Below are 11,410 nucleotides of genomic sequence, written 5' to 3' on the forward strand. Positions count from 1 at the left end.
GGAGACAGGCTGTTTATTCCATGTCCCCACAGGCTCTCTTGCACTCCTTCCTGTCCCAGGTCTGGGTGAGCTACAGCAGGCCTGACAGCCCCGCATGGGAGCCTGAGGTCTTGGACATCAGATCTGGACCTCTCAAGGCTGGAAGGGAATTTTAAAAGCTCAAAAACCGGCCATGTACGGTGGCTCACGCCTGTAATTCCAGCACTTTGGGAGGCCGAGGCGGGCAGATCACAAGGTCAGGAATTTAAGACCAGCCTGGCCAACATGGTGAAATCCCATTTCTACTAAAAATACAAAAATTAGCTGGGCATGGTGGCACATGCCTATAATCCCAGCTACTTAGGAGGCTAAGGCAGGAGAATTGCTTAACAGGGACCTGGGAGGCGGAAGTTGCAGTGAGCCGAGATCACGCCACTGCACTCCAGCCTGGGCTACAGAGTGAGACTCCATCTCAAAAACAAACAAACAAACAAAAAAGCTCGACAACCCCTCCACCCCGCAACACACACCTGGGCCACTCCTTCCTCTTCCAGAACCTCCTGGCTGGTCTTCTGGTCTCTGCTGATAGAGAGATCACTCTTTTCCAGGGCAGTCCATTTTATTTCTGGGACTCTCTGGCAGTTAGAAAGTGCTAGAATTGAGCTTACTAGAATTGCTCTGTGCCACCTGATTGGGACGAACTAAGAACAATGTATATGACAAAATAATAGCAGGGCCATTCCCTGTGCCAGGCACTTGCCACACATAATCTTGTTAACCCCCCACCTCCCTTTCGAGGACATAGGCTCAGGGAGGTTAGGTCACTTGCCCAAGGTGACTTAGCTGCTACGTGGCAGGGATGAGGTTCAGGGCACTCTGGTTCAAAGTCTGTGCTTTAAATATTAATCTATACTGGCTCTTCATAATCAAAAAGCAAAAATAGCACATACACCCACAAAAACACTATACAACAAACTCAGGCACATATAAAACCAAACCAAACTAGAAAATATCAGCCCAAACTTGCCAAATATTAAGTACCATTATGTACCAGGCAAACAATAATTTTAATGATTAATGCATTTTAACAACCCCATGAGGAAACGGAGGCCCACTGAAGTGATGGGGGTGGACATGACCACATAATAAGGGGCAGGGCAAATGTCCAACCACGATTGCCTGAAGTCTGCAGTCTTGTCCCCACAGGAGGAGGGCTTCTGCAAAATAAAAAAGAAAGCTTTTATAATTATAATTATTTTCAACAACCACAGTTTTAAAAAATGGACTGCGCATCCTCAGAGAGAAATGATATTCCTAGACTGATGGTTCCCAGCAAAGGCACTTAGTGTTCCCGCTCTGGTAGGGGCTGGATGAGGTATCCCCTACCCCTGATGGCCTAAGAGTGGTGAGTGCTAACAAGAGACTTGGCACAGTGTAGAGTCAGTCTGCAATCCAGAAACACAGACTTGGTGTTTTCAAGTCTGGATGCTGTGCAGAAGAGAGGCCTAGGCGACCCAGTCACCAGTGAGCAAGACCACCTCTTGGAGTCCTACCCCAACTCACAGTTCTTTCACATCCCTCTGTGGGGAGGAGATGCTGGCACCTGGCCTGGGCAGTGGGTCATGTCGACGTGGCAGCCCCTCTGCACACCCCAGGGGCCGCCCATTCACCCAGGCCTTTCCTTTTTTTGAGAACTGGGAGCTTGCTGGCTGGGGCTGTTCCCACCAACAGTGTTCCCGTCCAGGGATCTTAAAATAGCCCCTCTTGGCTGGGGCTCCGGAGTGAGCAGTGAGGCAGGCATTTGTGCAAATATGGGCCTGGGAGAAGGACTCCTACCAGGGAGGGAGAGGAGGGCGGCATGGCAAGAGAGCCAGGACCTCCCCAGGGGGCTGCACCCTCCTGGCCGCAGCCAGCAAAGGCGCCGGCTAGCCTCTTCCCATCTTCCCTGATCTTACTGGGTTCACTTGGGCAAGTTCTTAGACCCAATCCTTCGGGTCCCCCTGGCCTTGCCAACGCTCTAGGGTGGACCCACCGGATAGGCACCTTTGCATTCTTCTGCTGGTTCTAGCCGTGTCCCCACTTCATAATGCCCTTCCTCCCTAGGAACATACTAGAAGCATTCTTGAAGGGCCAACTCAAAACTCGTTTTAACTGTAGGAATGACGGTTGCAGCTACCATTAATGGGGTACTTACTTTTGCCAGGCACTGTGCTAAGCACTTTAACATGCATTATCTCATTTGATCCTCACAACAATCCACTGAGAGCCAAGTTATTATTATCCTCACTTTGCAGAAGAAACTAAGGCTCAGAGAAGTCAATTAACATTCCCAAGATGACACAGCGGTGAAGGGTTAGGGCTGAAACTCAGGCCAGCCCATCTGTGGAGCCTGACCTCTGCCCTCCCGGCTGCACTCCTTCTCCACGTCCTTCTGCTCTGGCCCCCTCCTCTGTCCCAGCATGGCCTCCCTGTATTATAGTCAGTTTGATTCAATGTATCAATATTTTAGTTCACATACCAGGAATGCTGTTGGGTGCCCCACGACCCCCCGGGAGCTCTCGCATCCCCTTGATGACTTGGGCTTGGGCGTGGGTCTAGTGAGCACCCGAACCTACTGGGTTCAGGTTGTTTGAGGCCGTGGATCAAGGCTGAGGCCATCACAGACCGCGTTCAATGACCAGCTGACCAACTGGACATTCCCCCTCCACTCCTGGCTGCCGCCCCTCTCCTTACCCCACCGCAGGGAGCAGTGTGTGCAGGAGTCAGACAAACTTGCTGTGAATCTTCTGTGACTGTGGGCAAGTGACTAACCACTCTGAGCCTCAGTTTCCCCATCTGTAATTCAGAATAAAACTAGAACCTCACCCAGTGTTATTTGGAGGATTTCATGAAGGATTTAGCTTAGGGCCTGGCAGTCAGTAAGTGGATATTAAGCAGCAGCTTTTATTGTTACTGTTATTTTCTGTAAATTAAGGTGTCCAGGTGCCAAATGCCTGAGGCCTGGCACACAGCAGCTGCTCAAAGTAAAGGCAATCACTCACTCAGCAGACAGAAGCCCCCACCTGACCCCTGGCCGGCTGTGTCATTCCTGGCTGGCTCTGATGTCTCCTAGGCTCTGGTCCTCATCAACAAAAGGGTCACTCTGGAAGCCAGGCACAGGCGCAGGGCCCCACCCACTCGCCCCATCCCCTCATTCTCAGTCCTGGGCCGCTCCTGGAGAAAGAGGTGGCAGAGTGCAAGTTCCCTCAGGGTCGGCACATTTTTCAGGGTTGGCTGGCTTTCTAGTGGCGCCACCTGCTGGTGAGTGCAGCACTGCTCCTGACGGGGCCTGCCGTAGAGGGCTCTGAGTGAGACATTGGTCACCCACTGCTCCTTCTCCTGTAGCTCATCTGCCCAGTCCTTCATTCACGCGTGATGGCCATCCTCTGCGTGTAAAGACCCAAGGACCCCAGCCTCGCTTGTGGGGTGGGAGCCCCGGAAGTCCAGTTCTTGCGCCTCCCTCTCAGGCCTGGCACTGAGTCCTGGGGCTGGGTACCACAAGCCTGCCTGGGTGCACACTCAGGACATCGAGAAGGGCAGATGACCCTCCAGGGGTTTCTAGAAACCAAGGCTGGAAGAAGGGGTCTCCCTCCTGGTCTCAGATGGCCAGGAATGGGAAAACCAATGACTGTTGCTGGGCTCATGCCTGACTCCTCACAGCATCTGCCAGGAGACCCCAAAGCTCCCCTCCCCACTGTGAAGGATCTGGGGCCCCCACAAGGACTGGCCTGGCTCTTTGGTCTCTGCCAGACCAGCAAGGAGGCCCAGCCTGGCCCGGAGCTGTTTGTATAAAGTCTGAGGGAAGAGCGATGAATGACTTAGGAGACGGAGTTCTGCTCCCAGCTCTGCACAAACGTACTGTGTGAGCTGGGGTAGGACCCTCCCTTACCCAAGTCTCCTTGTAGTGAAATGGGTGGGAGGAGGGCGCCAGATGATGGGTGAGGACCCGTGTCGCTCAGACTGGGCTCGTGCTAAGATGCAGATTTTTGTGCCGCTACTTCAGCATCTCTGGGGCTGGGAGCCTGAAATCTCAAGTAGCAAGCTCTGCAGCTGGAGCCGGGGAAGCTGACAAGTAAGTCCTGGCTTGGGGAGGCAGAAGTGAAGGGTGTGTATTGCCAGCAGGTAAGGAGAATGTGTTGGTTTCAGGGGTCTCCCATACCCCAGGATCCATCTTTTAATTTGCCACTGTTCTGTGGATATGGGAGGGTCACCCCAGTTGCATGTCTGTGGGACCCCACTGCTAGCAACAGCAGAACGCGTGCAGAGAGCCAGCGCAGAACACAGCCAGGCCGCCCTGCTGCTGATGGGGCTGGGGCCGGGACAGCCTGCGGTGGGGGCGGGGCCCTTGTTGCCTGAGGAGGTATTTTCAGAGTCCCCCTCCCTCTGGAGTTTCCAACGATAGAATAGAGCCCTGTCTAGTATTTGACCAAATATGGTGGCATCTCTCATGCTCCAAGCCCCAGCCAGCGTCTCAGTTATGCTGTGGAAGCCTGCCCCGGACAGATTAATCTTGTGACATTCAGGAGCGCCTCTCACCCTGCGTTCTTCCCCTCAGACGATTCCTGTAAATGGCCAAGACCGGCCCTCAGCACGACAGGGCCATCCTCAGTGTCTGTTCACAATGCCCCTCCTCTGTCCTCCTCACATTCCCTCCCGCCATTCCTACCTCCCTGGGTGGATGTGCCCGCTCACGTCAGCCTGGACTGTTCACTTGAGGTGAGAGACACTGGCCAGAGGAGCTGGTTAGTTGAGCATGTGATTTCAGGACCTTTGACCCTGGGGTCATCTGACCTCACAAACTTGTGGCCTGAGTCTTGGAGGCCTAGACCTCTCTCAGCAGCCAGGAGGGTGGTCCTGAGGGGGTTGAAGGGAGAGTCAGTAGAGAAATGAGAACCGTGCTACCTCTAATGCTAATTAGAACAGCTAGTATTTATAATAATCATTAGACAATTATTTTATAATAATCTCTACAATAAACAGCTGCTAAGTGTTTATTGAGCACTTACTATGCGCCAGGTACTGTTGCCGGCTATTTAACATAGGTTATTTCCTTCATTCCTTATAGCAGCTTTAAGAGGGTGCCATGATTCTTCCCATTCTAGAGATGTGGGAACTGAGGCTCAGAAAGATTTCAGGATGGAATGGGCCAGGCCACCTTCTATTTCTGGTACACCCACCATTTTACGGAGGAGGGAACTGTGGCTGACGGTGAAGCTCACATGTAGCCACACAGGCTCTGGGAGTGGAGACCACCCCAGGAGGGAGAGTGCTGTGTCAGGAAGGCCAGAACAATCAGCCATAAGTCCTCATGGATCTGAAACTTGGCCTTAGTGAGGGCATACAGCTTCAGAAATATGTTCACAGCAGGCTGAAATTGTGCAGAAAATATCCCAAGAAAAACAACATGGGGTGGTGGATAGAACCCTGGATGGGGACAGGGTGGGAATAGCAGCTCTGACACCTCTAACTCACTGTTAATAGTGACAAGTCCCTTTCTGGCTCCAGCCTCAGTTTCCCTGTGATCTAGAGGGGTTGGGCTTTGGTCTCCTAGGGCTGCTGAACTCACCTGGGGCTGGCAGAGGCTGGAGCGCCTGAGGCTGTTTCCCTGGGAGATGGGGCCTGTGTCCCGCTTTTGGCCAGCACAATTTGAGAACATTTGCTCTCCTGACCAACCAACAGCCCATCCCTCCTCCACCCTCAACCCCTTGCCATCCCCAAAGCAAACGAAGCTGATTGTCTTAGCTGACCCTGTGGGTGCTGGCTGGGCGGCCAGCCGCAGGCCACAGGCGGAGGTGCCACCAGCCAGAGCCCCACCAGACACACAGGGCATTGTCCCTCGGTCAACAGCCCCTGGGCACCTCAGCCCAGCTCCTGGCCTGCCCCCACGCCCCTCACTGTCTGCCACTGCGCTAGGCTCAGCCAGCTGGGGGCCCAAGGCTCCCAGCTGATGACGAGCCCACCCACTCACTCCCCCAGCAGCCCCCAGTTGAGCTATAATTGCTTCGCTCCATCCTGTTGCTGCCATTTTCTCGGCGGCATCTGGGGTTCCGGGCGGGCAGCAGCTGCAGGCTGACCTTGCCGCTTGGCGGAATGGACTGGCCTCGCAACATGGTATGTGGAGCTTCCCTGCCGCACCCCCACCCCTTTTTAGAGCCCAAATATGTCAGTTTTTCTTTCCTATTGATGAATGGGTGCCTCTATTTGGTTTGGAATCTGCAGAGGCAACTTCTCTGTCTTCTCCCCCAGGACTAGAAAGAAACCGAGACTGGTCACTGTAGCCATGGCCAGCAGTGCAGGCTCCTGAACGGGGCTCAGCCGGGGCACACTGAAGCCTTTTCAGACCAGAGGCGTCTGGGGAGATCCCGGCAAACTCAGTCAGCGGGGTTTTTCCAAACAGACCTGGCTTCTGAGGTCCTGGCTGTGTGACCTTGGGCAAGTCCTTCTATTTCTCAGTGTCCCATCTGGAGAGTGAGGGAGGGGGACTTTGATTCTATTCTCTGTTTCTCCGAGTGGAGAGCCAGAGTTTAAGAATGCCCTGTGAGAAACTCTGATGAGAGAGCCTATTGTTAGGGAGACATTTTTTTCTGCACTAGAATCTAGAACCAAAAAGGAAGAATTTAGCAACTGGCATCTCTGTTGCAGATTTTGTGCCAGCAAATACCTCTGCCAAGAGGGGCTCTGCTGCAACTTGTTTCCTAGGGTCAAGACTTGCTGGGTAGCCTGGATAAAGCAGGCATGGGCTAGGGCTGTGGGGTGTGAGCTGAGGCATACAGGGAACATATGGCGCCTATCTCAATTTAGGAGGAGTCAGAGGTGCCTCCATCCTGGGAGCTCTGCCTCACATGCAGGCACTGTCCCTTCTCTCTCTGGATTCCTGGGGAGTCTGGGTTCTGCCGGGCCCGAGTCCTCTTCCTTGTGAGCCAAAGGCTTTCCTGATGCTGTGGTGCTGGGAGGGAGAAGTGGATGGCAATGGGTGGGGTGTGTATGTGTGAGAAGGGCTTGGGGGATGACCGGAAGAGGGAAGGCTCAGGGGAGGAGGGCAGTGCAGGTGGACAGGATGTCCTTAGCCCACAACTTGCCCATCTTCCCAACTTCATCTCATCCCCTCTTCCTCCCACCCACTCTTAATCAACACTCCATTCCATTCAGCAAAGTTTTTCTTTCTTTCTTTCTTTCTCTTTCTCCTCCCTCCCTCCCTCCCTTCCTTCCTTCCAGACAGAGTCTCACTCTGTTGCCCAGGCTGCAGTGCAGTGGTGCAATCTCTGTTCACTGCAAGCTCCGCCTCCCAGGTTCACGCCATTCTCCTGCCTCAGCCTCCTGAGTAGCTGGGACTACAGGCACCCACCACTACGCCTGGCTAGTTTTTTTGTATTTTTAGTAGAGACAGGGTTTCACCGTGTTAGCCAGGATGGTCTTGATCTCCTGACCTTGTGATCCACCTGCCTCGGCCTCCCAAAGTGCTGGGATTACAGGCGTAAGCCACTGTGCCTAGCCTCAGCAAAGTTCTTAACCAGTTCAAACCTCCTCTCTCATCTTCCCCAACCCACCCCTCCCACACCTGTAATACTTCAATTCCCTCAGCCCATGCCTGCCATGCCTTACCTGACAAGTCCCTTACCCAGAAAAGTTTCCCAGGCCATTGTCCCTGCACAGCTAAGCAGGAGGCCCCACTCTTCTCCAGCCACACCCTGAACGGGCCCATCCTGGACTTGTCGCTAGTGAGACCTGAGTGTTTGTCTTCTTGTTCACTGTCTTCCTTCTCAGACATAAATGACAGAAGGGCAGCGATGGGGACAGCCATTCATTTACTCAGCGAGTGTTCACTGAATGTGCTATGCAGACATGGGGGATATGACAGTGTGTGGAAACAGACACATGCCCTCATGGAGTCCATGCTGAGTTGGGGGCAGACACATAAAAGAATCGTACATACAAACTATAAGAACTGAAGTCATACAAGAAAAAAAAAAAAAAAAAAAAAAATAAAAAAGAATGAGCGTGTGGGTTATGAGAGCCCAAGAAAGTCCAGAGACATCCCTAAGAAAGCAGTGCTAAAGCTGACACACGAGGGGTGGGAAGGTGTCCAGGAGGTGAAGAGGCAGAATGCTGCAGGCAGAGGCTGTGCAAAGTCCGTGTGGCAGGAGGGAACATGCTGAGAGTAAGACCGAGTGAAGACCAGAGGCTGGAGCACACAAGAGAGAGGAAACGGGGTAATTTGAGGAGGGAGAGCTGGGGGATGGTGGGCAGAGTCAGACTTGAGCCTGGGAGACCCCTAAGAGCAATGGGAAAGGACCATGGATCCCAAGTCTTGGCCCAGAAAGAGACTTGGCTCTCCCACCTTTGACCTGTGGCTTTCCTCCCCAGCTGTTCCTTCTTACCATTTCCATCTTCCTGGGGCTGGGCCAGCCCAGGAGCCCCAAAAGCAAGAGGAAGGGGCAAGGGCGGTCTGGGCCGCTGGCCCCTGGCCCTCACCAGGTGCCACTGGACCTGGTGTCACGGGTGAAACCGTACGCCCGCATGGAAGAGTATGAGAGGAACATCGAGGAGATGGTGGCCCAGCTGAGGAACAGCTCGGAGCTGGCCAAGAGGAAGTGTGAGGTCAACTTGCAGCTTTGGATGTCCAACAAGAGAAGCCTGTCTCCCTGGGGTTACAGGTAGGCTGGGCAGTGGTGGCAAGCTGTCTTTGGGGGGCGGGGGCCTTTCCCACGTCCCAGTCATTGTAATGGTTAAGATCTCAGATTCAGAGGTCTGGGTGCTTGGATTCGGATCCTAGCTTTGCCTCTTACTCGCCGGCGAGGCTTTGGGCAAATGGATTAGCCTTTCTGGGCCTCAGTTTCCTCGATGTAAATGGAGGCAATAGTAGTACCTACTTCAGAGTCTTATTAAATGAGAAATCCATGCAGAGCACTGCCCTTATTGTTCTTCGAGTCTCCGTGGAAGTGCCTGCAAGGCTTTCCCCAGATGTCACTTCCTCTGCTCTGTGGGCCTCTGACGCCCTTCTCAGGTGTGGCACTTCCATGCATGTTCCCGTCTGTGTCTCATGCTGGACCTGGGCCTTCCCAGTGCCAGCATCAGAATCACCTAGGGATTCCCACGCCCAATCCAAACCTCCAGCAGCGAGGCCCAGAAAGTACTATCTCTTATAGCTCCACGTGCTCAGGGCGCACAGCAGGCTGTGATGTGGGAATCAAGACCCGATGCCCTGGATAACGATGGCAGCAGTGTCCTCTCTTGGTTGTAGCTCCGCTTCCTCGCTCAGTGCCTAACCCACAGAAAGGACCACAGATGAAGGAATTGGTTGACCCTGATGTCCTCACTCACAAACCCAGGCCAGAGATTTTTTCAGCCACATGACATACACCCTGAGACTTTAGAATAGTACTGTTCATCAGAACTTTCTGTGATGATGTAAAGCCAGTACGGTAGCCACTAGCCTCATGCGGCTACTGAGTACTTGACATGTGGCTACTGTGACTGAGGGATTAACTTTGATTTTTTTATTTTTTGTTTGAGACAGGGTCTCACTCTGTCACCCAGGCTGGAGTACAGTGGCATGGTCTCAGCTCACTGCAGCCTCTGCCTCCTGGGCTCAAGCAATCTTTCCACCTCAGCCTCCCAAGTAGCTGGGACCACACGCATGCACCACCATACCTGGCTAATTTTTGTACTTTTTGTAGAGATAGGATCTCACTATGTTGCCCAGGCTGGTCTCACACTCCTAAGCTCAAGCAATCCACCTGCCTTGGCCTCCCAAAGTGCTGAGATTACAGGCGTGAGCCACCATGCCCAGCCTGATTAACTTGACACATGAAACTAGTGGCTACTGCATTGAACAGTGCAGCTCCAGAATGTGACCATTGGAAGGGTCGGTAAAGATCCTCCAGAACGGAGCTTTTCACATCTGACTGTGCCCATGAATCACTCAGGGATCTGATAAAAATAATGCAGCTTCAGATTTAGGAGATTCTGCATTTCTAGCAAGCTCCCAAGCATAAGGTGATGGTAATGCTCTATGTCCACAGGTCCAGTTCACCCACTTCCTTGTCCCGTATTTAGCAGATGGGGAAACCGAGGTGCAGAAAAGGACAGGTCACAAAGCAAGTCCCTATATGTGAGGCTCCATGAGAGCACCAGGAGGGAACTTGCCTGCTTTGTTCATCAATGAACACCTAAAATCTAGGACAGAACTGCTCATGTGGTGAGCATGTAAGTGTTGAATAAATGGAGATTAAGTCAGAATAGAACCCAGACCTCCTGACTTCTTTGCCAGTGGAAATTAGGCATCAATAAAAATAATGCACGTTTTATTTCCGTGGATTAAGTTTCCCAACAATATAAACACAGTGGGGGTGGGGCAGGCAGAGGGAGACCTTAGGCTACTTCATGATCCCCACAGCATAACCTAGCACTGGGGTGGGCATCTGGCTGCGTGAAAGAAGGAAGCTGGGTGACTGGTGACCTTGAAGCTGGATAACCTTGGGGCTCTCAACTTGCCTTCCATGATCTTCAGTTTCCTCACGTGGAACACGGAGTTGATTACTGCCTTTCCTCCAGCCCAACACAGTCTTGCTGTGGAAATTAAAACTTTGATTAGGAAAGGCAGGGGCGTGGGGTATGGGTGCTGACTGGCCCTTTCCTGATCACCTTCCGCTCTGCTCTTTCTCCTGCTCCCTACAGCATCAACCACGACCCCAGCCGTATTCCTGCAGACCTGCCGGAGGCACGGTGCCTGTGTCTGGGCTGTGTGAACCCCTTCACCATGCAGGAGGACCGCAGCATGGTAAGCGTGCCAGTGTTCAGCCAGGTGCCTGTGCGCCGCCGCCTCTGCCCGCCACCGCCCCGCACAGGGCCTTGCCGCCAGCGTGCGGTCATGGAGACCATCGCCGTGGGCTGCACCTGCATCTTCTGAAGCACCTGGCCCAGAAGCCAGGCCAGCAGCCTGAGACCATCCTCCCTGCACCTTTGTGCCAAGAAAGGCCTATGAAAAGTAAACACCGACTTTTGAAAGCAAGACTTTGGGTTTGCTTCTTGTGGCTTCGAAGTCAAAACCAGGGTCAGGGTAGGAGGTTCCTGGGAGGTAGATTTCAGATTAATATAAAGGAGGATTTTTTCCTCACTCTGAATTCTCCAAGGTTCTGAGTTTCATCACTCTGAGTTCTGAGGTGGCCTATTAGAAAATAATGTGGTCACCTCTACCACTTAGGGCCATCATGTGTTTCCTTTATTTATTTTGAGACAGGGTCTCACTCTGTCACCCAGGGTGGAAGTGGCCCAGTTACAGCTTACTGCAGCATCAGCCTCCCTGGGCTCAAGGGATACTCCCACCTCAGCCTCTCAAGTAGCTGGGACTACAGGTGTGTGCCACTCCACCAAGCTAATTTTTGTCCTGTTT

The 11,410-nt window shown here is 53.0% G+C and overlaps 1 protein-coding gene across 1 annotated transcript; it reads left to right on the top strand.

Moving 5' to 3' along the window:
• Positions 1-5,998: 5,998 nt before the first annotated feature.
• On the top strand, positions 5,999-11,029 carry IL17B (interleukin 17B). The gene is made up of 3 exons (XM_017875821.1): positions 5,999-6,129; positions 8,383-8,672; positions 10,696-11,029. Exons 1-3 carry the CDS (start codon positions 6,109-6,111, stop codon positions 10,925-10,927), a joined length of 543 nt encoding a protein of 180 aa, XP_017731310.1. The 5' UTR covers positions 5,999-6,108; the 3' UTR covers positions 10,928-11,029.
• The last annotated feature ends 381 nt before the right edge of the window (positions 11,030-11,410 follow it).

Source organism: Rhinopithecus bieti, unplaced genomic scaffold (assembly GCF_001698545.2).
Source record: "Rhinopithecus bieti isolate Rb0 unplaced genomic scaffold, ASM169854v2 scaffold_7673, whole genome shotgun sequence".
Taxonomy (NCBI): domain Eukaryota; kingdom Metazoa; phylum Chordata; class Mammalia; order Primates; family Cercopithecidae; genus Rhinopithecus; species Rhinopithecus bieti.